General features: G+C 39.7%; 2 protein-coding genes across 4 annotated transcripts; one reads left to right on the top strand and one right to left on the bottom strand.

Annotated features, from left to right (window-relative positions):
* Positions 1-4,754: 4,754 nt before the first annotated feature.
* LOC132837925 (E3 ubiquitin-protein ligase DTX3L-like) lies at positions 4,755-15,440 on the bottom strand. 3 transcript variants are annotated; one of them, XM_060857925.1, is made up of 15 exons: positions 15,357-15,440; positions 14,549-14,617; positions 14,140-14,214; positions 13,131-13,187; positions 12,329-12,376; positions 11,556-11,612; positions 11,377-11,457; positions 11,170-11,250; positions 11,021-11,083; positions 10,859-10,921; positions 9,575-9,800; positions 9,312-9,424; positions 6,537-8,006; positions 5,296-5,513; positions 4,755-5,190 (listed from the first exon to the last, which is right to left on the bottom strand). In XM_060857925.1, the coding sequence occupies exons 2-15, from the start codon at positions 14,570-14,572 to the stop codon at positions 5,121-5,123; spliced, it is 2,646 nt and encodes an 881-aa protein (XP_060713908.1). In that variant the 5' UTR covers positions 14,573-14,617; positions 15,357-15,440; the 3' UTR covers positions 4,755-5,120. The 3 variants fall into 3 exon arrangements, with proteins under 3 accessions (XP_060713908.1, XP_060713909.1, XP_060713910.1); XM_060857926.1 differs by having other exon boundaries at positions 11,209-11,250; XM_060857927.1 differs by lacking the exon at positions 13,131-13,187.
* Positions 15,441-17,812: 2,372 nt separating this feature from the next.
* Positions 17,813-26,556, top strand: alas1 (aminolevulinate, delta-, synthase 1). Its single transcript, XM_060857881.1, has 11 exons — positions 17,813-17,969; positions 21,901-22,102; positions 22,849-23,022; positions 23,131-23,247; positions 23,397-23,619; positions 23,719-23,903; positions 24,054-24,233; positions 24,317-24,481; positions 25,665-25,933; positions 26,026-26,188; positions 26,294-26,556. Exons 2-11 carry the CDS (start codon positions 21,913-21,915, stop codon positions 26,452-26,454), a joined length of 1,827 nt encoding a protein of 608 aa, XP_060713864.1. The 5' UTR covers positions 17,813-17,969; positions 21,901-21,912; the 3' UTR covers positions 26,455-26,556.
* Positions 26,557-26,579: the final 23 nt, after the last annotated feature.

The following is a 26,579-nucleotide window of genomic DNA, read 5'->3' as shown; positions in this document are numbered from 1 at the left end:
TTGTTTCAGCATTGTGTTTAATTATAAATCACAAGTGTCTGATTGAAACTTGAAACTCACTGGACGACGACGCCGCAACCCATTAACTGCTCTTCTACGTAACTTTTTATTAACCCACCCCGGCCAATGCACATGTACCTGCTCTACCTCTCATGGACGAGGTTTTAAGACTGTACCTGAGGTATTCAAGTGCAGTCATGAACTGGTTTCTTTAAATGCTTCTGTCTGAGGAACATAAAGCCTGTGGGTAACCACAATCCTGATGCACACGTAACATTAGAGAATGGCAGGGATGAGTGATGAGAAACGCATAAGGAGAAATCCAAAACCATCCCTTCTGTCAATTTACACCATGTGGGTAGAGGGATTTTTTTTTACCAGGGATGCCTTATAGATGGGCCCACAAAGGACAAGCCAATGACAACCAAGTCAGACACACCCACAACCTCTGCACCCACCACCAAGCCTTGGCTAGCCGGCTGCACCATCCATACAACCACTCCCCCAAAGGCACCCACGGAGACTGTAAAACTGAATGGACAGTCAGTGTCCACTGTCCTGGATTCAGTGAGTATGGTCACTCTCACCCAGGCCTTAGTTCTGGGCCCAAACGTTTTTCCAGCAGGAATCCTGGTGCCTGGAGTCGTACAACCTCCCTGTGCTGCTACTCCTAGGAAGAGACTGGCCAAGGTTCCAAAGGGCAACTGCAGGACCAGAGAAACCCCCACATTTATTACGGACACAAGTGCAGCCACCTCAGAGGGTGTATATGGCTCAGAGCTGACGGGATGCAGGATCACTGAAGGTGAGTTTTCATCTTCTGTGTTTTAGCAGGTCACCCAGGACAGGGTGTTTTGCCTAGAACAAAAATGTTGACTGTCGACAGAAACCATAGGCTTCCAGTTGCCTACTTCCATACAGGGCAGATAACTTTACTACTGTGGACACACCTGTGACATGCTAGTACTGTAGTTCCCTGTATGAGAACCCACATGATAATGACCCTGGCCCATGCGCACCTGCTGGGGGGCTGTCTGGGGGTACGAAACACAATGACGTTGAAGTATCAGTTTTTATGCATGCCTCAGTATGGAGGCATAAGTGAAAGCCTTCTGCAGCAGTGCCCCCAGTGTCAATACAGCTCCCCAAAAGCCCACGTCAGCTCCACGGATCCCTCTTCCCATTATAGGCATCCTGTTTGAGCACATTGGCATGAACCTCACTGCGCTGCTGCCGATGTCAGCTCAGGGTCTTGAGTATATCCTTGTGATTGTTGACTGAGCCACTAGAAACCGTGAGGTTGGCCCACTTTAAAAGGCCACTATCCACAACATTTCCAAGTAACTGATACTCTTGTTCAGCTAGGTGGGAATACCCAAGGACATCCTGAACAACCAAGGTAGGACTTTTACACCTAGACTCACGGCTTATCTATGTCAGTTTTTGCAGGTGAAACAGAAAATATCCAACCAAACACTAAAGGGGATGCTGCAGAGGGTGGTGGACGGGGCAGGCAGGAACTTGGACCTCCTCCATTCCTACAGTATGTCCTTTTTGCTGTCCAAAAGAGCCCAAAGGCAACTTGGTTCACTGCGTTTGAGCTCCTCTTTGGATAGTGACCTTGGTGTCTGTTCTATGTGGCCAAGGAGGTGTGGGAGGAGCGACCATTGCCTTTTAGGTCAGTGGTTGAATGTACAGTATACAAGATGCAAGAACATATTGATTAACCTCCTGAGACCCGTACGCTACTGTTGTGTACATTACAATTTCTACTGACTGTTTCTCTTAATTCATAGCTGATAACTATAAATTTAATCAGTGTTTTCAAGGAAGCAGTTTGGCAAAAGAATTATACATAACAGTATTCATATAACGTTGGTACAATAAATATATATAGACAATGAAGTGTGAGAAAATGTTATGTCCTCATAACATTCGGGTCTCAAGAGGTTAAATAATGCAATTTATATGTGGAACATAGAACACATGGAAGCCACTCAACACAAACAGCAACAGATCTACAATCGCCCAGTACAGCTAAGAGAGTTTCAGCAGCCAAATGCTCCTTCTTGTCCTAGATGCCTCCTGCAAGTTCCTAGCACCCTGACAGGGCCCCTATATGGTGGTTTAATGGGTGGTGGCTGTCAACTACCACCTGCAACAAACTGGTAAGCAAGCAAATTGCACCATATTAATTTACAAAACAAAGTGTGTAGAAACAATATCTTTTGTGTCTGTTTTTGCTACTTATATGCCAGATCCTATGGTGTGTTCCTCGGTGCAGCAAACATTTTTTCCTCTATGCCAGGGATCACCAAACCTGTCCACTATGAGATCAAGACCCCTCTGTGCCACACAGCCACTTCTAAGCACAAACTGCTTATACTGCCTAGTGGTCACATAGAGGTTCCTCCTCTAGGTACTTGCCCAGCACCATAGCAGACCTACTCCATCAAGACCAAACCCTACACTACGTCCCGTTAAATAAATGCTCATTTAATTCTTTCAGAGAGTAAAATTTCATTTCTGATTTTATAGTTTAAGAAAATTAATCATTTTTATTTGTTATAAATGTATTAATAACATATTTATTCTTTATTAATTTGATTTATTCTTTGTGGGTCAATCAGTAATATTCAGATTTAATTTAAATATTCAAGCTAGGATTAAAATATGAATTCAGAATAAGTCTGATTATAATCCCACTCTCGGTGTTTATAGTGATTTATAATCCCACTCTCAGTGTTTATAATGATTTATAATCCCACTCTCAGTGTTTATAATGATTTATAATCCCACCCTCAGTGTTTATAATGATTTATAATCCCACTCTGTGTTTATAATGATTTATAATCCCACTCTTAGTGTTTATAATGATTTATAATCCCACTCTGTGTTTATGATGATTTATAATCCCACTTTCAGTGTTTATAATGATTTATAATCCCACTCTCAGTGTTTATAATGATTTATAATCCCACTCTCAGTGTTTATAATGATTTATAATCCCACCCTCAGTGTTTATAATGATTTATAATCCCACTCTGTGTTTATAATGATTTATAATCCCACTCTCAGTGTTTATAATGATTTATAATCCCACTCTCAGTGTTTATGATGATTTATAATCCCACCCTCAGTGTTTAAAATGATTTATAATCCCACTCTCAGTGTTTATAATGATTTATAATCCCACTCTCTGTGTTTATAATGATTTATAATCCCACTCTCAGTGTTTATAATGATTTAAAATCCCACTCTCAGTGTTTATAATGATTTATAATCCCATTCTCAGTGTTTATAATGATTTATAATCCCACTTTCAGTGTTTATAATGATTTATAATCCCACTCTCAGTGTTTATAATGATTTATAATCCCACTTTCAGTGTTTATAATGATTTATAATCCCACTCTCGGTGTTTATAATGATTTATAATCCCACTCTCGGTGTTTATAATGATTTATAATCCCACTCTCTGTGTTTATAATGATTTATAATCCCACTTTCAGTGTTTATAATGATTTATAATCCCACTCTCGGTGTTTATAATGATTTATAATCCCACTCTCGGTGTTTATAATGATTTATAATCCCACTCTCTGTGTTTATAATGATTTATAATCCCACTCTCGGTGTTTATAATGATTTATAATCCCACTCTCAGTGTTTATAATGATTTATAATCCCACTCTCAGTGTTTATGATTTATAATCCCACTCTCGGTGTTTATAATGATTTATAATCCCACTCTCGGTGTTTATAATGATTTATAATCCCACTCTCGGTGTTTATAATGATTTAAAATCCCACTCTCAGTGTTTATAATGATTTATAATCCCATTCTCAGTGTTTATAATGATTTAAAATCCCACTCTCAGTGTTTATAATGATTTATAATCCCATTCTCAGTGTTTATAATGATTTATAATCCCACTCTCGGTGTTTATAATGATTTATAATCCCACTCTCAGTGTTTATAATGATTTATAATCCCACTCTCAGTGTTTATAATGATTTATAATCCCATTCTCAGTGTTTATAATGATTTATAATCCCACTCTCTGTGTTTATAATGATTTATAATCCCACTCTCAGTGTTTATAATGATTTATAATCCCACTCTCAGTGTTTATAATGATTTATAATCCCATTCTCAGTGTTTATAATGATTTATAATCCCACTCTCTGTGTTTATAATGATTTATAATCCCACTCTCAGTGTTTATAATGATTTAAAATCCCACTCTCAGTGTTTATAATGATTTATAATCCCATTCTCAGTGTTTATAATGATTTATAATCCCACTCTCGGTGTTTATAATGATTTATAATCCCACTCTCTGTGTTTATAATGATTTATAATCCCACCCTCAGTGTTTATAATGATTTATAATCCCACTCTCTGTGTTTATAATGATTTATAATCCCACTCTCTGTGTTTATAATGATTTATAATCCCACTCTCGGTGTTTATAATGATTTAAAATCCCATTCTCAGTGTTTATAATGATTTATAATCCCATTCTCAGTGTTTATAATGATTTATAATCCCACTCTCAGTGTTTATAATGATTTATAATCCCACTCTCGGTGTTTATAGTGATTTATAATCCCACTCTCAGTGTTTATAATGATTTAAATATATCTGTATTGTCAGTATGTTAATATCAGATCAGAATTACTTTCATTATAAATAGTAATAATTGCTTCAGCTAAAGCTTTTGTCCAAGGCAAAGAAGTCATTAATCACATTTTTATATCATGGTTGATTTATTTCCAACATTACATAAGCATGCAATCAAATCACACACATAATCTGAAAGTGCTAAACTTAATGTAGCTATTTCTATAAAGTGGCATTAACATTTCTGTTAAAGAACAAAAACAGAATTAAGAGAAAACAAGAAATCCATTAAATCTACCAATCAGAATATTAAAGTAAATCCATCACCTGACTAATGATCTACAGTAGGCGTGTTACACAGCATCAGAGCTAACCTTCATTTCAGCCTTTTACTTTTTGTGTTTGGTTGTTTTATAATAGTATTATTAAAACGTTTTAAAAAGCATTTCAGCTTTAAATACAATATGATATCAGAATTCTGTATTTTTAATATTCACTCAATGCCTTTGGCCTTCAGCTCTTCTTTTACCCTCCTTAAGTAATCAGGGTCTGGATAGCCATAACTGAGGAAAGAACAAATTCTTGTTAGATTTAAATCTTCACGTGTGTAACATACGACAAAATGTCTTACAGTTTATTGACTTTTATTTAGCTGTCACTCCTCTTACCCCTGTGGCCCACCGTCTCTATTCGTCTTGTGATGAATGTCGTTCCAGATCACTGCATTATCTATACCAGATGTTGTGGATAATCCAACAGTAAAGACGAGTTTCTCATCAAAAGCTCTTTTCAGCAGCCGGAGCACTTGTTGTCCTTCAGAATTGTCTGGTAGGTATGCAGTGCGAGTAGTTCCGTGGTAAGGTTTTCCAGGGTTTGGATGATCCGTCTGAGTAATAAGGTTATAAAAAAGGGGATGTGAAGAGATGGATAGAGATGGATAGAGATGGATAGAGATGGATAGAGATGGATAGAAGGTAGTGAGAATGTAAACAGCAGAACATCTGTAATACTGTAGTTATATAACCAGTGACCGACAGGTTGTTATATTGCTGTAGATAAGTGTATAAGTTCAATATCAGTGGAAATGTCAGAACTTATGCATTTTAAACACTGAACCATTGAAAGATGATCCTTTTTTAAACATATACAGTGTATGTCAACTGATCAAATGTGTACAAAGTGTCTTTATTCTGCTAGTTAAAGGTGCGGTGCACGATGTTTCAAAAATGCTTCAGAAAACTGAGTCGGGCCGACTAACAAAACAAACGTGTAGCCAATGAGCAGAAAGGGGCGTGTCTTGTCAATATGCGGTGGAGAGAGTGTTCAGTGCGCATGTGTGACGTTAGCCTCTGCCTCGGGTTCTAGGTGTCGAACGTCGTCTTCCTTGTGAAACGGAGCTAAACCTTTCACGCTACAACACACAGTACTACAAAAACACATCTGTATTACCATAGTATTACTCATTGTGTTCATTTACTGATAAAAATCTCCCCCCTTTCAGCTGCCCCAGCAGGTTCCGCCATAATAGTTGCCTGGGTTACGTATGTATGTGAGGGGCGGAGCTATCAAAACAGGGGTGACACCCATTTGCATTAGGGGCGTGTTTGTTTTGGTGATTTCACATGTCAACATTGGCTTTCAAACATCGTGCACCGCACCTTTAAAAGCTATTCCCATATATATCTGACAGGAATATACTGTAGCTCATTCACTGGGACATTTACGGCAGACACTCTACATAAACAGATTAAAAATCATATACCGTTTACATATTATAATGATTTAACCACCTTCACCACACACACTGCCAAAGTGAAAACTCCTCCAGATGATTTAATGTAGGTTTTAGACACATCAGAGAATTTAGGGTTAAATGATTTTAAGAGAGAAAGTTGAAGGTTTCTCTTACCGTCTGAATGCCACTTGGTATGTTGTAATGAATCTCGATTGTGTCACAATGTCGAAAGCCAGGGAGAGAATGATGCTTTAGGATTCGCCAATTCATCTGTCCATCAGGCTGCGTTCCTTTTAATTTCCCAAAGATTTTCTTACACACAGGGCAGATTTCTCCGCTGCTCTTTATTGATTGTTGTAGACACCCTTTGCAGAACTCATGACCACATTTTAGTTTTGTCTTTTGAGTAAATGTATCCAGGCAAATTGGACACGTATCATCATTTTCTTCTTTTTTATCATCATCTTTTGTTTTCTTTGGGAACTTTTGGGTGAACTCAGGATCGTCTCTTTCACCTCTCAGGTCAGTTCCATGCTCCCCTCCCATCACATCCGTCTCCATTTGATCCTTCTGAAATCCACTTGCCTGTGAAAATTTCCACGGGTATCCGAGCAATTTCTTCATCTTTTCATCAAATACAGGCTGCCCAATAGTCTTCTCGATGTCACCTATGGCAGTAACAAGATGTTTTGGAAGTCCAAAAAGTTTCCAGCTTCCATTTCTTGTTCCTCCTCCAACACAGGTGCGTTGAGATTGAATTCTCATAAATACCTGGGACACAATTTCAATGTAGGAAGCATCTTTAAGGTCACAGGTGACCGCTGAGGTGACTACCTTTTGGTAGAGATGAGTTAAGGCACTGAGGGCGTGAGCTTCAAGATTAAACTTATGAGTTCCTACAGATCGTGCTGACACCTTAATCGAGCCATGGACAGGTTCAGCATGAAACGCAACTCCATATTTATTTTGGATCTCACTAATCTGTTCTGTACATGCAGCCTCCATCAGCTGCCAGTGTGCCTCATCCATCTCAATCTGAGTGTGAGTGTCCTTGATGTCCATGTCGAGGCTCTGGGAGGTCTTCCAGGTTTCAGTCCAGTTGCTTGATGACGTCATGTTATGTGACTTATTGAGGTTAAATGATGCTCGTTCGTCACCTCCATCCAGATTTAACCGATTTGCCACCGTCGATATCATGTCTTCTGGCCCAAACAGCAGGTGGTTATTTGCTGACATGCTTAGCATGATCTTGGCCTTATCATTTGGAATATTATGCAGCACCTCCTTCATAATTTCGGACTCCATGTGTGTTTGAGGAATGGGAATAGATTTGGTTTTATTTGCTTTAGACAGGTAAAGCTCAGAAAAGGCCTCAGTAGCTCTTCTGACATTTGAATCACTTTCATTTTTCTCAGCAGAGAACGAAATACAGGTTTCTGCTTTTATTTTAACTCCAAACTCATTCTCAATATTTTCCACCTCCTTCTTGTAAGCTTGAATCAGGTAGAAGTATAAAAATGGAGGGACAGTAAAAGCACCAGAAGCTCCAGGATTCTCATTGTGTCTTTGGACAATAGAAGAAGCTCCTGCATCTGCAATTGTTTCTGCATCCTGTGTCTCAGCAGCAGTCACATTCATGTACTCCTGAAATATGGAAATACAATGTTTAACAATTCTACCACTTCATCACTCTGCATGTTATAAAACTCACATAACATCTTTACATTTCTATAAATATAGATATGAAAAAGGACTGATATCAGGTTAGAAATACAGGACGGCGGCGCAGCAGTAGCACGCAGCATTCATGGTTTTAGCCCGTATGGTTTTGGCCGTATTATTTACCACGGTTTTCATTGTCAGAGTGTACGTTCCACCCAGCGCTAATGCTAAAGAGGCACTATGTGAGCTCTATGGGACTATTAGCAATCTGCAGAACGTTCATCCCGACGGTCTGTTGATTATTGCTGGAGATTTCATTAATTCAAATCTCAAGTCAGTTCTCCTGAAATTCAATCAGTATGTGAACTTTTCAACAAAAGGGGAAAAGATGCTGGAATATGCCATTTCATGTCCTCAGATATCTCCTTTCCTCTTGGTATTTGTTGGTCTTTGTGGGTACACTTTTGTACTCCAGTGATTTGGGTTCTAGGGGGCATGGTGTCTTGTGGTTAGCACGTTTGCCTCACACCTCCAGGGTTGGGGGTTCGATTCCCACCTCCACCTTGTGTGTGTGGAGTTTGCATGTTCTCCCCGTGCCTCGGGGGTTTCCTCCGGGTACTCCGGTTTCCTCGACCGGTCCAAAGACATGCATGGTAGGTTGATTGGCATCTCTGGAAAATTGTCCGTAGTGTGTGATTGTGTGAGTGAATGAGAGTGTGTGTGTGTGTGTGTGTGTGCCCTGTGATGGGTTGGCACGCCGTCCAGGGTGTATCCTGCCTTGATGCCCTATGACGCCTGAGATAGGCACAGGCTCCCCGTGACCCGAGGTAGTTCGGATAAGCGGTAGAAGATGAATGAATGAATGAATGATTTGCTTTCTTTCCTCTCTCTTTTATTCAGTGTTGCCCAACCCCTTTCCTAATGATGTCTAATCTGATTGGTCTGCTTCACTAATTAATTAAGCACCCAATTGTGTTTCACCTGAATCTGTCACCCACTTGACTTAACCAATGCCACTGGGGGCACATTTAATTTTGCACATACACCAATTCCATCTTTCATGTAGTTTTTTGGCTCCTCACACGATGCCCTCTGAACAAACTCATGCAACTGACAAACACAGATCTGACATTAAATATATAAACAAACAGTGAAAATAAAATCAGGAAATTTGGGTAAAACAACAGAAAAGTGGGTTCATAAATTTCCAAGCAGCACTGCACAGTATTTAAGACTGATGGCATCGTAAGATTAAGTGGAAGAGGACCAGGATGAAGACAGATTTACCTTCAGAGTGAAAGATTTATTCTCAGGCTCCAGTTCACTTTTCTGAAAGTAGACTTTGGCTTCTTTCCTCAGTTGCTTGAATGTTAAAGTGGCAGTTTGCATGTCCTTTAAAGCTGTTAAGAAATGTATAGAAAATAAAACTGATACATTTTAAAAATAAAGAAAATAAAGTGACAAATTTTCTATTGTTTATTTTTATCATAACCCAAATAAATTCTGGTCTGTTTTCAGAATTGCAACAAAATATAAATGCCATTTCTCACCACATGATGGCGTTACCTCCACCTCTGCAGTGCAGCCATCTTGTAAAAGGTGAACTGCATTAATATTGCAATCCCCTGTTACTTCAGAGTTACACCAGGTCTGAAGAGCTTTTTGCAGATGTCTTTCCCATTTATCAGGTAGTTCTCCTGACCAGTCCACTTTCACATAAAACTTAGCAACATCTCGAGGAGCTGAAGGTGAGATCTCATTCTTATCTGCCGTAACCTAATGTATAAAAGAAAACAGGAATACATTTGGAGTTCCCATAATCCATTTATTCTCCTTCACCTATATTATATTTTATAAATATAACACATTGTCTGTAAATAGAAAAAACGTGAAAGTTAACGTGAATGAAGCTGCAGAGAATGAACCTGCACTCCCTTATGTACCCCCCTACAGTATATAACCACTTCTGTGCTTTTCCCTGACTGTCTCTTGCCCACATGCCCACCTGGTGCAACTGTAGACCTTTGGGCATATAATCAGGGAGCAAAGCTTCCTCAGTTTAAACCCTGTTTGGGTTTCCCCGTCCACACAAGCATTTCACCTTTCCCTGTTATTTTGTTCGAAATATATATTTATGGCCACAAGTGAAAGTGACGTGACATACGGCTAAGTACGGTGACACATACTGAGAATTTGTTCTCTGTATTTAACCCATCTAAAGTGCACACACACAGCAGTGAATACACACACACACACACTACAGTGAACACACACACAGCAGTGAATACACTCACGGTGTCTGTGTGTGTATTCACTGCGGCGCCCGGGGAGCAGTTGGGGGGTTCGGTGCCTTGCTCAAGGGCACCTCAGTTGTGGTATTGCTGGCCCGAGACTCGAACCCACAACCTTAGGGTTAGGAGTCAAACTCTCTAACCATTAGGCCACGACTTCCACAAGCTTTTCCTTTATCCCTTATTTATATTTGCGCCGCCTTATATATATCTACCCTGTCATCACTCTCTGTTCAGCCACATGCTTTCTCTATCTGCTCCGGACGCCTGTCCGCTTTTCCCCACACACTATCCGAGTGGTTGATGCCCCCGACCCGGTAACGCCCCTCCTTCTAGCTTTACTGGAGTTCCCCATGTAACACAAAGTGCATGCTGAAAATAAAAATAGGGGATTATGATTTTCATTTTATATTTTAACGGATTAGCAGATATATCCCAGTGTGCATTGTTAACAACTTCTTCTTTTTTTATTATCATGTCAGTGTTTTAGCTTCTCATCTGCTGATAAAGGTCCACAAGATCATGATGAAATGTGATATTTACCTTCTGATCATCAGGAGGTTTGTTGTTTGTTGTATCAGAACTCTTAGTTGCTGAAGCAGACATCTAGACCAAAAGACAAACGGTGAGTCTGCACTCATTAAACTAACGAGATAAACTACATTAAAACTGGCCAGGAGATCATTTTAATGCTCTGATATTAACCTGTTTAACACCTTCAGCAACAGCAGCAGGATTTTGTGCTTCCTCGTCTGATCCATTCAGAGCCTGTAAATAAACGGAACTACTGTTTGTGAATCGAAAAATACTGTCATAAAAAAACAGCAAAAGTTAAAGTAGAGTCAGAGTTAAACCTGATCATACTGATGATGCTTTATGAAACTGATATGAACCTGAGGAGTGACTGATGCTGCAGAGGGATCGCTGTACAAATCCTGTAATATAAAACAAAACACAGAGTTTTATATGGAAAATACTTATAATAATATTCTGGTATTATTTATTTATATTTCTAGCTGTAAAAGATATTATGTGTTAAATTTGCTCTGACATTACAGTACCAGGCCTGAAGCTCCCATCTCTAGAGGATTGTGGTGAAGTCCCTCAGTTACTGTAGGAGAATTCTCAGACTTTGAAGAAATCTACAACATAATCCAGATTTCTGAGGTCAGCATTTACTCAAACACTGATTGATTTAAAACAAAGTCAACAACAAATTCAGAAACATCCTGAAATTAACCTGAGCAGCAGCAACAGCCACAGAACCTGATCCTCCTGGAGCTGCTGTGTACAAGTCCTGCAATCAATCAATAAAATCAATCAATCTATCTATCTATCATTAAATACATACATAAATAATAAACAAACAAACAAACAAATAAATAAATAAATATTATTTGAAACACATTTTTCTTCCTTCATTTATAGATAAATAAAAATAGGAATTATGTGAACACAACTGCAAAAATCTGACAGAAATATAGAATAATAATAATAATAATAATAATAATAATAATCAGAAGAAAATTGAACTCTCTGCAGTCTCTTGTGGTGTCAATGATCTACGGAGGTCCTAAAAGTCAATGCATTATTATATTTTGTCATGATCATGACTTAAAAACTATAATAATTCATGGCCTCCTAGGACTTTTTAATCAATCTGAATTACATAAAACAATAGTTATTCCATATCAACACAATGAATTATAAATAAATAAATAAATAAATAAATAAACAAGCAAACAAACATATATTTAGGGGGAAATTGATCTAATCTAAAAATAGAAACTTAGTAATTTAAAATAAATACGTAATGGAGATTGATGCGTTATTTCATCCTAGTGACTGTGATGCACCATTTATACTGTAACAGAACAACTCCTGATATTTAACATCAGATAAGTCAGATGACATATAATAATAAATAATAAACATTCTCTCTCAAATGATTAATCTCTCAATAGTCTGGAGGATGATATGATTAAGTCTGAAATATCAGCCTTGATCACTCACTGCTTCGTTTCCACTGCTGGATTGATCAATGTCCATGCCTTCAGACTCCTGTGAGAGATACAGCATTAATGTTTAAGTCCGTAATTCATATGATGAATGATGACCGCATTTAGGATCATCAACTACAATACATAATTCAGGTAAAAACTATCATGAGGAAAGTTGCTGGTGTTCAGAGTTGAGTTGTGCATCTGCTTCAGAGGATTTTCTGAGCTCCACTTTCGGATTATTACAAATACCTGCGTGAAGCTCACGTGATTCTGTCAACCATTACATGATGAAACCAAACCAGACAAAGTCGAACTTTGAGGTGAATGAGCACATCAGGTTCCTCTTCTGTCAGCCAAGAACAAAAAGCTGAGGCTGCAGCGGACTCATCAAAACTGGACAGGTGATGATGGAGAAACTCATCCTGGTCCGATGAACTTGAAGAACACAGATGTAGTGTCAGAATGTAGCACCAACAGCATGAATCCATGGAGCAAACCTGCCTTAAACCGGTTTCATGAACATGATGATGATGATTTGAGGTGGTAGAACTCCAGTTCTGTTCTGCTGTGTTTATACTCCGGTGTTCATGCAGAATTCTGGACTTCTACCATTATTCCTTCACATCATAATACTTCATGATCTTTTCACTTTCTGATTATTATTCAGTCTTCACTTTGCTCTTGCAGAACCGGCTCTTTATGTTCTCCCTCAGTTACTGACAAGGATTCTCAAACAAAATCTGGGCATCTGGAGTCAGCATTTATTCAAGCATTCAGTGACTTAAAACAGAGAGAAACATTCTGATGGTCACCTTGGTAGCATACAAATCCCCCGGACCCGATTCTCCCAGACCTGCTGTATGTAAGTCCTGTAATAACAAATCGTTCAACAAAAAAGAGATTTGCGGCATAAATAATCTGTAGGAATTAAACAGAATGTCCATGTTTTCAACATCTGCTGGAGTCCATGGCATGAAGAACTGAGTGTTTTGAGAGCAAAGGGAAGCCAGTGTTAGTACAGTGTTCCTAATAAACTGTCAGTGAGTCTATCACATGTTTAATATTTCGTGGTGTGTTAGAATGTGTTTATTTACTGGACACTGATAGTTTAATTTAGGAGTAAACATATCTGTTATTACCCAAAGATAACACACTTAAAACAGACGAGATTAAACATGATCTGTGTTGATTAGATATGATCAGATGTAATTAGTATGGATTAGATATTATTAACTGTGATTAGATGTGATCAGATGTAATCTGATGTTATTAGATGTGATTAGATTTTATTGAATGTGATTAAATGTGATTCGATGTAATCTGGTTTGTTTTTATGTTATTAGATGTTATTAGTATTGATTAGATGTGATCCGATGTGTTCAGATGTTATTAGAAGTGATTGGATGTGATTAGATATGATTTGATGTTATTTCTAATGATTAGATGTAATCGGATTTGATTAGCTATGATTATATGTTATTAGTATTGATTAGATGTGAGACGGTTATTAGATGTTAGATTGGATGTTATCTGATGTGATTGGATGTGATCGGATGTTATTAGATGTTATTAGTATTGTTTAGATGTTATTAGTAATGATTAGATGTGATTGGATGTGATTAGATATGATTAGATGTTATTAGTATTTATTAGATGCAATCAGATATGATTAGATGTGATTAGATTTTATTAGTATTGCTTAGATGTGATCTGATGTGATTAGATATGATTAGATGTTATTAGTATTGATTAGATGTGATCGGACGTGATTAGACAGGAATTACAATCGTATTTTTTGTCTTTGAAGAGTGTTAAAAGAACCTGTGTGTTTGGGGTCGTGCTGGTTTGCCTCGGTTTGTCTGGATCTTGTACTCTGACCTGACTCGGATTCAGCGTCTGATTGTTTGTCAGAAACATGGGGTTAATGATGTGATCTTTATCATTAAATACAAACATATTCACGTTTAATATCATACAGTAAATTACAGTGAAATATAAAGTGGTGTGTTTCTCTGTAGTTATTAATAAAGTTTGAGGTATTTATGGTATTATATGAGGCAGATATTTGTGGTTTACTCTGTAATGAAGTTTCTCACTGTTACGACTGTGTTCTTTTATTGTGTTGTTTTATGTGTGCGTCTGTTTCACTCTTCTTTACTCTCTAATAACACATTTATTACAACAAGGAAAGAATTTTCAAATAACTTTAGATCCTTAAAGTGACACTTACGTCCAATTCCATTGGCTCAGCCATGATGAACAGAAGTTCTTTGTTTACACTTCTACAGTAGCTTCAGATCTGAAACCACAAACATTATGAAATCAGATCATTTTCTGATGTGTTCCATTCTCTTAATGATGGTGTGTGTGACTGATTAAACACTGACAGGTGACCAGTGAGGACTGGAAGGGAACTTTACACATATCATTAAATAATAAAGGAGCAGAAGAATGTTGTCCAACCCGATTCACTCGGCTCTCATGAGGAAGCTGAAGGTTCTTATAAAGATCTTTAATTAAAGGATTAATTACAGTAATTACAAGTCTCACAAAAAGCAAAACAAAGTCAGTCCTGAACTCTTTTAACATCTACCCATCATTAACACTGAAGCTTTTTAGACCAATCTATTTCTGTTGCTTTATTTGGCAAAGAATCTGCTTGATGTTTTGTTTTTATTCACCACATCAGTTTACTTTCGTTTTCTCTTGGCGGAAGATTTCACTCGATAATCCTGTTTACTAAAAACTGTAGATTAAATGAAGAAAATGTTGTATTATTATATCAGTGAATAATCATGAGGATAAGTGTTAGATAGTAAAAGGCCAGAGTTTCTGTGTGCTTATTAAAGTCCAACCCTGAGTTCCTCACTGCGGCTTCGTTTGTTTAGCGACTTAAAGTCCATGTAGCTTCCTAAAGTCGCGTTACTGTCATGTTTAAATCGTGTGTCTCAGTCAAGTACCAGGATTGTGGAAGTGTGTGGAAGTGTGTGTGATTGTGTGTGATTGTGTGTGATTGTGTGTGATTATAAGTTACTTACAGAAAGCGAGTAGTTATTACAGCTGTGTGTCTCGGTGTTTCTCCTCTGCTCTACACCCACTGCACTTTTCAGAGAAAACGAAACTGAAAGCACTCTGATGGTGAAATCCGGAATGGGCGGGGCTAGGCTAATGATATTATTATTATTATTATTATTCTTCTTATTATTATTATTATTATTATTATTATTATTATTATTCTTCTTATTATTATTATTATTATTAGTGACGTATGAAATAAAGTATGAAAGTATGACAATGTTTACAGTTCTGTTCTGAATCTTGCTAAATAACAGGTTTACTGCTGCTTACACAATATTTTGTCTCAGACTGACAGAAGGCTGTGTTGTGCTCCTGATGTCTGCTCTGATTTCGACACAAACATTAATTTAATAAACAAGATAAATAAATAAAAGGTATTTGTAGTAACTTTATCTGACCACTAGGTGGCACGATGTTACTAACAATCAGGTTGTTGTGATATTTTGCCATATACTGGTTTATGTACTGGTACCATATACTGGTTTATGTACTGGTACCATATACTGGTTTATGTACTGGTACCATATACTGGTTTATGTACTGGTACCATATACTGGTTTATGTACTGGTACCATATACTGGTTTATGTACTGGTACCATATACTGGTTAACGTTAATAACATTTCAGGTGATTTCTTGTGCACAAAACATTACAATATCTCATATAACTGCTGCTGTTATATTTAGTGTTCATTAGTGTTTCTGCACAATACAGAACATACAGTATGTACACTGGTCACCACTGATTCTGTGTAATGTCTTCTGTGTAATGTCTTGTATTGTTTGTCCTACACTGTCTCTTGTGTCCTACACTGTCTCTTGTTTCCTACACTGTCTCATTTGTCCTACTCTGTCTTTTGTCCCACACTGTCTTTTGTCATGCACTGTCTTTCATCCTGCACTGTCTTTTGTCCTACACTTGTCTTTCTGTCTGTTTGTCTTGTGTCTCACACTGTCTTGTGTCCTGCACTGTCTTTTGTCCTACACTGTCTTTTGTCCTACACTGTCTTGTGTCCTTCACTGTCTCATTTGTCCTACTCTGTCTTTTGTCTTACACTGTCTTTTGTCCTACACTGTCTTTCTGTCTGTCTTGTGTCTCACACTGTCTTTTGTCCTGCACTGTCTTTTGTCCTGCACTGTCTTTTGTCCTACACTGTCTTATGTCCTACACTGTCTTTTGTCCTACACCGTATTGTGTCCTGCACTGTCACTTTTGTCCTACTCTGTCTTTTGTCCCACACTGTCTTTTGTCACGCACTCTTTCATCCTGCACTGTCTTTTGTCCTACACTTGTCTTTCTGTCTGTTTGTCTTGTGTCTCACACTGTCTTTTGTCCTACACTGTCTTTTGTCCTACTCTGTCTTGTGTCCTACACTGTCTTGTGTCCTTCACTGTCTCATTTGTCTTACACTGTCTTTTGTCCTACACTGTCTTTCTGTCTGTCTTGTGTCTCACACTGTCTTTTGTCCTGCACTGTCTTTTGTCCTACACTGTCTTATTTCCTACACTGTCTTTTGTCCTACACCATATTGTGTCCTGCACTGTCACTTTTGTCCTACTCTGTCTTTTGTCCCACACTGTCTTTTGTCATGCACTCTTTCATCCTGCACTGTCTTTTGTCCTACACTTGTCTTTCTGTCTGTTTGTCTTGTGTCTCACACTGTCTTTTGTCCTACTCTGTCTTGTGTCCTACACTGTCTTGTGTCCTTCACTGTCTCATTTGTCCTACTCTGTCTTTTGTCTTACACTGTCTTTTGTCCTACACTGTCTTTCTGTCTGTCTTGTGTCTCACACTGTCTTTTGTCCTGCACTGTCTTTTGTCCTACACTGTCTTATGTCCTACACTGTCTTTTGTCCTACACCGTATTGTGTCCTGCACTGTCACTTTTGTCCTACTCTGTCTTTTGTCCCACACTGTCTTTTGTCACGCACTCTTTCATCCTGCACTGTCTTTTGTCCTACACTTGTCTTTCTGTCTGTTTGTCTTGTGTCTCACACTGTCTTTTGTCCTACTCTGTCTTGTGTCCTACACTGTCTTGTGTCCTTCACTGTCTCATTTGTCCTACTCTGTCTTTTGTCTTACACTGTCTTTTGTCCTACACTGTCTTTCTGTCTGTCTTGTGTCTCACACTGTCTTTTGTCCTACACTGTCTTTTGTCCTACACCGTATTGTGTCCTGCACTGTCACTTTTGTCCTACACTGGCTTTTGTCTAAATATTAGATTAAATCTGATTCACCTGAACTTATCCTTCTTACACTGTAACAATAAACTCTTCAGAATGAGGACAAACACAATCTGTGTCCATCTGTTTACTTGTTGAACCCTTTAATAAAGCATGTTGTCGTCATTACTCATTACTGCTCTGATCGCTACACGTTTAAAGTCTCGCGAGATTTGCGAATCTCGCGGCGGTATAAAAGTCTCCTGTGCGCTCGTGCCCTCCCGTTCGTCCTCAGTGCAGGATAACGAGAACAGCTTGTTAGCTTCAGCGCCACTTTAACGCGTTTAAACTCCAAACAAATCACCAATAAACATCTCTGACTCCTACAGAACAGAGCAGTAAATCCTCAGGTGAGTCTTTTATCTGTGTGTGTTGTTAAAGCGCTGAATTATACTGACGATGCTAAGCTACTCCGTGCTAACATGCTAACATGCTAACTCATTGATTTACCTCAGAGACTTTACCTCAGTGTGAGAGACTCGGTATCAAACACCAGTTTATTTACCTCAGTGTGAGAGACTCGGTATCAAACACCAGTTTATTTACCTGATTTATTATTAAATAAACAGCTTTACAATGTCAGACACCGATATTAAGTGTTTTATAAAGTGTCCTTGTGGATGTCTGAAGCTAACAGAACAGTTATTGTTATTAATAATAATAACAGTAATAATAACAACAATAATAATATTGTTATTATTACTATAATTATTAATATTATTTTTAATTATTTCTATTAATATTATTAATATTATTGTTATTACTGTTGTGATTATTATTATTATTATTAATAATAATAATATGTAGGTGTGATTATCAGAGCCTTTATCATAGTATTTTAAGGTGTGTGATGTAGTTAGTGGTGTAGTTAGTGGTGTAGTTAGTGGTGTAGTTAGTGGTGTAGTGAAGCTGGAGCTGAGGTTAATAATTTATGATATTTAAATCTTTAGTAGCTGTTGAGTTTAAATAAGTAGAAATGTGACATTCAGTAAATAAATATAACTTTTTATTGAACCTGAGTTAAAAAAAAAGTCCAGCTTTTAAGTCTAAAAATATGAATGAATGAATAATTATTAGATGATTAGATTATTATGATGATGAAAGTTGGTTTAAACTCAAAGTGTTCTGATGGTGTTAACTTCATTGTCCGAAAAGTCTGAAGTCTGATGAAACTTTGCTGTCTGTGGTCATTTTCTCACCTGGACGTTTGTCTCTGTGGTCATTTTCTCACCTGGACGTTTGTCTCTGTGGTCATTTTCTCACCTGGACGTTTGTCTCTGTGGTCATTTTCTTGGTGTAAGCTGTATTTCGGGTGGATTTTCCTGTACGAAGGTCCGACGCCCTGCTGAAGCACCAAACAGGACCGACCTGATCTTACACGTCTGTTTCTGCTTTAAGTCTAAAGTGCTTTCTCAGGTCAGATGTTAGGGATTAATCAGATTAATTCCTGTCTCCAGGTTAAATCACTAAATAAAGCTTTGGTGTCTTTCATGTGAGACATTATGTACATTTTTTTGTTGTTGATGTGTGAAAATAAAGATTAGTGTACAGAGTTAAACATTAGTGATTAATCCCCGTGTTGTTCTGCACTGAACTCCTCTGTAATGTGAAGGACGATCAGTTCGTCTGTGTGAACTTTTTGTCTTTCAGCAGCTTGTTTGTGTCTGTTACAACATTGCAGTGTTTAAGAAATAAATCAACTTAAAGTGTCATTTAAGTGTCAGTTAAATGATTCTTTCTGATTGGTTCAGTGCAGCCTGATTGTGATACAATGTAAAAATACACACACACACACACACACACACACGTACACACATCATGCCTAGCAAAAAAAGTACGTACACGCATTAACACGCTGTGCCCTGTGCCATAGTCAGAGCGGTATGTGTACGTGCACGTACACACGGTGCCCACCGTTACAGCCAGCATGGATACACACACACACACACACACACACACTTTCTGGAACACTGAACATTCCCAACTCTGACCGAATCAACTTGTACAGGATTTATTGAACAGGTGAAGTGAATCTCTGTCATGACTGAAGTGATTCACTGATTCAAACAATAGTTTTGTCACAGTGTCCTTGTGCAGTATTCTACATTGTGTAGAACTGAATAGTACGAGTTGTGCGTTCACACTGAAAACTCTCAGGTACCCAGATGATGTACATAACACTTACAGCTGGGGGATGTGGAGGCCTAGTGGTTATAAAGGCGTCGGTTTATTGAACAGAAGGTCGTGAGTTCAAATCCCAGGGCCACCAAACTACCACTGCTGAGCCCCAGAGAAAGGCCCTCAACCCTTTAATTGCTCAGTTGTATAAAATAAATGTAAGTCACTCTGAATAACGGTGTCTGCTAAATGACATAAATGAAAATGTACGCATTTGTGACGCAGCTCCTGACACAAAAACAGGTAATTTCTCATGAGTCACTGATTCAGCAGAAGAGAAGAGTCTCAGTCATAGTTCAGTGCAAACACGAGGAAAGGATCTCAGGTCTCGGGTCATGTGATCAGCGTGTGGCGTGTAACAGCGATGTGTTTAAGGCCGTGAATCCGCACTAACGGCTTTAACGATCTCAAATTTCTCTGATACTCTAACTGTCCTGTTCATTTGAGTTTGTGTTCTACAAGCGTGTTAGTGTCGTGTTAGTGTTGAGTCCGGTGTTAAATCTAAACCTGTGCAGATATTTAGACGTGAACATCGAGAGCGCGTGTTTAATCCTGCAGATTCAGTGCAGAGCTTCTGTCTCGTCAGATGTTTGGGAAGGAAACACCAGACTCCCTGGAGGCTGTGTAGATAATGATGTGATTATCTTCCCCTGTGAAGCCTGGAGATGATAATTTAATTCTTCTGCCAGTTCAGGAGTCACGTGAGAGACACAAACATGAGAAAACATGGCAGGTTAATCTTTTTTACAGCCTTTAAAAGAAAAGACTCCGAGGTGAAGCAGATGTGGTTTAACGCCAGCACTCGGTCACGCAACTTCAGGTTTCTTCATGTCCTGTTTTAACACAACCGTCCTTCATGGTGAAATTAATGAAACTCAACAGTGTACAAACACACTCAACCACACACACACACACACACACTCTGAATACACCAGACGAACTGAACACAAACACTAAAGCTCAGTGTCTAACATGAGCGATAAACAGAAGTTTACATTTATAATGATCTCTACATTGCACTGATGCCTTCACATATTACACAAATACATCTGTACACTTGTCATAATTGTGTTGTGTGTAAATTTACACGACTTCATATAAACATTTCTTCCTTATCGTATGTAATGCAGCCTGATGGACTTCCCCACGCTAATTCTGTACTAGACCTTTTCTCACTAGACTTCCCATATATGGTCACAGCTTCCTGTTCATGTTCACCTTCGTTGTCTGCTCTGTGTGAGTTCCTCTTCTTGCTGCTACCTTTTCACTCTGATGGTTTGATTTTCTCCTCCGTTTCCTCACACTGCTGTTTGTCTTTTTGCTTTTGTTTTCCTTTAACACTTACTGTAAAAAATTCCTCACGCCATCAGGATAGAAACACTGAATAGCAGGTCGGTCAAATCCAGAAATAATCAGAGAGAGTTAAAGAGAACAGGAAGTTCTTTATGGTTTTTAAGAAATGGGGAAACCAGGAAATGTGCTAATCAACCAGGAAGTGGTGACCGTGTGTGTGTAGTCTGGTCCGGCTTGTGATTTAAATTTATATCTTCTTTCTAAATTACAGCTGGTTTAACTCGTTAAAAAGCCCCGCCCATTTTTTGTCAGTTTTTCCCATCATTGCTTAGCAACTGTTGCCTCCACACTTTTTTCACTTCATTTTTTTGTATGTTTTTTTTAACTCTGTGAATTCACCTTAGCAGAGTTTTATTTTCCTCCTTCTTGCTGTCTCAGTCTGATCTTTATCATCATGTGGTTTAAACTCCGCTCTCGGCTGCTTTCTCTCTGCCGTAATCTCGTTCGGATCTGTAAATAAATCCTCTCACGCTGCTTAAACACTCAGTCCTGTTCTACATGCGTTATCGTTTCTGTTAAAAGGAACGAAAGATTAAAGAATCACTTAAAAAGAAAACAGACTTTTAATCCGAATGAAGAAAAATCTTTATACACATAAGCAGGAAGTGAACAGAAACAAATTGGTCCTAAATGTATTTTTGCTATAAAAAGATTTCTCCAGATCGCTTATTAGTCCATGTCTTGTTTGTTCCCGTCATCGCTACAAATAAACCTCGGTAAATTTATTTGTATTTATTTATTCATCTTCAGATTCGGACCATCATGGACGCCATCATCCGCTGTCCTTTCCTGTCCCTCGTCCCCCAGACGTTCCTCCAGCAGGCGAGGAAGACTCTGGTGAGCTACGCCGTGAAATGTCCCGTGATGATGGACCTGGCATCCAAGCCGCTCGTCCGCTCCGTCTGCTCCTCTTCCTCTCTCTTCCAGAAGAGTGATGATGTCATCAGCACGGGTAAGAGGATCACATGGACAACCTGGAGCTCGGGCAATAAACCCCACAGTACGGTGCACGATAAGGACCGGTTTTACTTTAGTACTGATTTATCTCAGTAATTAACGTTAGTCAGTAAACATCTTCTAACGTGTGTGTTTAAAATGTACAAATACTATTTTTATAATATCAGGTTATGTTCAGCTTGTTATTACTAATATAAGTGTTAATGATACACACACACACACACACACACCCACACACACACACACACACACGTACACACATCATGCCTAGCAATAAAGCCAGCAAAAGTACAAGTACATGCACGTACACGTACACGCATTCGCACACTGTGCCCTGCGCCACAGCTAGAGCAGTATGTGTACGTGCACGTACACACGGTGCCCATCGTTACGTCCAGCATGGACACACACACACATACACACACATACACACACACACACACACACACATACACGCGCTTTCTGGAACACTGAACATTCCCAACTTTGGACCGAATCAACTTGTACAGGATTTATTACTAATATGTGTTAATGAAATATTTAATTAATGTTTGTTACTGTAAACTGAGTGAAGCTTTAAACTAACATTAGTTATTTGTCTCTTTTTTTTGTTTTTTTTTTTGTTAACTAAAACATTTATTAGTTATCTGTATAATTATAACTGTATAATAAAAAGCCATTGTTGTCAGTTATAAGTCCAAATCTTCGGAAATGTTTACCAGGGATTTATTTTGAATGTAGAGGCTGAAAAAGCCCCTGAAATGCCGGCAGGTCACCCCAAACCTGCAGCGGGGACAACGGCGTCCAAGTGCCCCTTCCTGGCAGCTGAGATGGGTCAGAAGAACAGCGGCGTGGTGCGCGAGGCCAGAATGGAGCTGCAGGAGGACGTCTCTGAAATCCGAACCGTGCAGCAAGGTGTGTAAATGTTTCCGTCAGAGTCGCGGTGTTCTGATTAGAACATAAAACACATCCTAATGTTTATTGTGTTGTGTGTTTCATTTTCTTTGTGCATTTTGGTTCCAGATGTTTCTGCAGTGGAGCTGGCGAAGAGTGTGAAGCCTGATGGGAGTCTGCTGAAGAAACTGATGAAGCAGCGTCCAACAAGGGTTTCGCATCTGCTACAGGAGAACATGCCTAAAGGTACATGACCTCCACACACTCCACTCGCTCCACACACTCCACACACACACTAGTTCTGACTAATTAAGTTTAGATAACTGGCATTTCTAGTTTTTAGTGAACAGGAACAATTCAGAGTAAGAAGACGTTTCTGTTTTGGTCTTTTTCAGCCGTCTCCAACTTTCGCTATGACGAGTTCTTCGAGAAGAAGATCGAGGAGAAGAAAAGCGACCACACGTACCGCGTGTTTAAGACGGTGAACCGGCGCGCCACCGAGTTCCCCATGGCAGACGATTACTCTGAGTCTCTGAACTGTAGGAGAGACGTGTCTGTGTGGTGCAGTAACGATTACCTGGGGATGAGTCGCCACCCGCGTGTGGTTCAGACCGTGATGTGAGTCACTGTGCTGTGGCTTTATCTCCAGTCATCATTAACACTGAAATGACTGAAACTTTAGTTTATATTTGATCTTCTTTTCTCTTTCCCTCTCAGGGATACGCTACAGAAACATGGCTCAGGTGCTGGAGGAACGCGGAACATATCAGGGACGAGTAAATTTCACGTGAATCTGGAACACGAGCTCGCTGGCCTTCACGGGAAAGACGCAGCGCTGCTTTTCACTTCCTGTTTTGTGGCCAATGATTCCACTCTGTTTACTCTGGCCAAGATAATGCCAGGTATTTCATGTGTGTTCATGTTGTTCTGGTGATCAACCCCAGCTGGGATTGTGGGGGTGTTATTTTAGTCATTATAAACATGTACAAACACAAACATGTGGTTAAACCTTTCTCATGGAAGTTAAATGGACTTTAAAATTCCGTCCTCAGGATGTGAGATTTACTCGGATGCTGGAAACCACGCTTCCATGATCCAGGGGATACGTAACAGCGGTGCAAAGAAGTTCATCTTCCGTCACAACGACGTGAATCATCTGCGTGAACTTCTGGAGAAATCGGATCGTTCCGCTCCGAAGATCGTGGCCTTCGAGACGGTGCACTCTATGGACGGTGAGAGAGGGCGAAAGGTCCGGTGGTGGAGCAGGAGTGGAGCACCGGGTAGCTTCAGGAGATAAATCTTTGTTTCTCTGTAGGAGCCGTGTGTCCCCTGGAGGAGATGTGTGACGTCGCGCACGAGTTCGGAGCCATTACGTTTGTGGATGAGGTTCATGCTGTGGGTTTGTACGGTGCGAGAGGGGGCGGCATCGGGGACCGCGACGGAGTCATGCACAAGATGGATATCATCTCCGGAACGCTCGGTGAGTTCCTCACACCTTATACAGTCTCTGAGCTGAGTGTAGGGGCGGAGCCACAGAGCAGCGAACCAATCAGGGGCTAATGATTAGTGTCAGTAGAATTTATTTATCCTTATATGTATGTGTGTGTGTGTGTGTGTGTGTGTGTGTGTATGTATGTGTGTGTGTATATATATATATATATATATATATATATATATGACATCCAGCAGTTTAGTCTAATTCTCTGTTCTGAACAGTTGAGACATGACGTGTTTAAATAAAACATATTTTTATACTTTACACACCGGTGAGTTGTTCATCCCACATTCACGTCAGATTCAGACCCCAATAAACACTTACCATCCTGTCGCTTTCAGCTGTGTGTGTGTGTGTGTGTGTGTGTGTGTCTCTGGTCTTGTCACATTCTTCTCCTGAGACTCTTGATACTTAAGCTGCTCACCTATTATGTAGAAACTCTACTCGTCATCCCCCCCCCCCTCTCTTTCCCTAAGGGCTCCAGCTCTCTTCTCAGATGGCTTGAGATAGCTACTGGCTTACACACTAAAATACACGTGTACACACACACACACGCACACACAGCACAGACATCTCAGCTCCAGCCTTGACACTGAATAAAAGCTCAGGGTGAACAGAAGGGTTGTGCTTTTATCTTCCCAGAGACACCACAAAGGCCTTCAGGAACATCTCACATTTCACACAGCAACGTGCTGCACACCATGTCCTCACTCTCTCACACACACTCACACACACACACACACACACACACACACACACACACACACACATGCACTCTCTCTTCTCTGTTCCGGGTAATAAAAAAACAGAACTTAAGGAGGGTTCAGATTTTAGCAGTCTGTTCCACAATAAACTGAACAAACTGAATAAAGAATAATGTGGAATACGTGTTCACACAAGTCTACAGAACACAATACTCTTATAAAGATCTCTCTCTCTCTCTCTCTCTCTCTCTCTCTCTCCTCCCCAGAATGAGGGGTTTCCTCAACTGGATGTCTGTCCTCTTCCTGTCTAGCTGAGTTTCCTGAGTCATTTCTAACCTCAGATAATTGGCTTAAACTAAATTACATTAGTTTGGTTTCTTGTCAGCTGTGTTTCATTACAGAATTAAAGCTAGAATGAAGCATCTGTGAGTGAAATCTCTTCCTGTGTGTGTGTGTGTGTACAGGGAAGGCATTTGGTTGTGTAGGAGGCTACATTGCCAGTACGAGTACGCTGGTGGACACGGTGCGCTCGTACGCCGCAGGCTTCATCTTCACCACGTCTCTGCCTCCCATGCTGCTGGCCGGAGCTCGAGAGTCCATCCGCATCCTGAAGGGAGAGGAAGGTCGTGTGTTACGCCGTAAACACCAGCGCAACGTTAAACTGCTGCGGCAGATGCTGATGGACTCGGGGCTGCCGGTGGTGCACTGCCCCAGCCACATCATTCCTATACGGGTAACACACACCTTATAAAGCATGAAGAATAATATAATACATCAGATTTATACAGAAAACTGAAGCTTCATCACTCTTTATTTACTAAACAGGTTTCGAACGCGGAGAAGAACACGGCCGTGTGTGACATCATGATGAACCGCTACAACATCTACGTCCAGGCCATCAATTATCCCACCGTTGCCCGTGGCGATGAACTCCTCCGCATCGCTCCGACGCCACATCACACACCGCAGATGATGAAATATTTTGTCGGTAAGTCGAATTAAACCGCGTGTTCCTTTGTGATGCTGGATAAGTAGCCTGTTGTGTTTGGCTAGGTCCTGTGATGCTAGCTAACGTGTGTGTGTGTGTGTACAGATAAGCTGTTGAAGGCGTGGCAGGAAGTGGGCCTGGAGCTGAAGCCTCACTCCTCAGCCGAGTGTAACTTCTGTCAGCAGCCGCTGCACTTCGAGGTGATGAGCGAGAGAGAGAAGTCGTACTTCAGCGGTCTGAGTCACCCCGTGTCGGCCTGCGCATAAAACACTAATCACTGCACCCGTAATCAGACAGATTTTATTTACTCATATATTCTATATAAATATCTGATTATGTAGGTGAAATAAACACTTACCTGAATCTGATCCCCTGGTGTTTTGTGGTCCGT

Source organism: Tachysurus vachellii, chromosome 22 (genome assembly GCF_030014155.1).
Source record: "Tachysurus vachellii isolate PV-2020 chromosome 22, HZAU_Pvac_v1, whole genome shotgun sequence".
Taxonomy (NCBI): Eukaryota; Metazoa; Chordata; class Actinopteri; order Siluriformes; family Bagridae; genus Tachysurus; species Tachysurus vachellii.
This window is presented reverse-complemented; position numbering and strand designations above follow the sequence as displayed.

Bases quoted from the DNA above. Each gene is read 5' to 3' on its own strand.
- LOC132837925 (XM_060857925.1), bottom strand. From the start codon at position 14,572: ATGGCTGAGCCAATGGAATTGGAC. The intron at 11,084-11,169 runs GTTTAACTCTGA...GTTTATTTACAG, and splicing joins AGCATCATCAGTATGATCAG to GCTCTGAATGGATCAGACGA. The intron at 9,801-10,858 runs GTAAATATCACA...TTTATACATTAG, and splicing joins AACCTCCTGATGATCAGAAG to GTTACGGCAGATAAGAATGA.
- alas1 (XM_060857881.1), top strand. From the start codon at position 21,913: ATGGACGCCATCATCCGCTGTCCTTTCCTGTCCCTCGTCCCCCAGACG. The intron at 23,248-23,396 runs GTACATGACCTC...GGTCTTTTTCAG, and splicing joins ACAGGAGAACATGCCTAAAG to CCGTCTCCAACTTTCGCTAT. The intron at 25,934-26,025 runs GTAACACACACC...TTTACTAAACAG, and splicing joins GCCACATCATTCCTATACGG to GTTTCGAACGCGGAGAAGAA.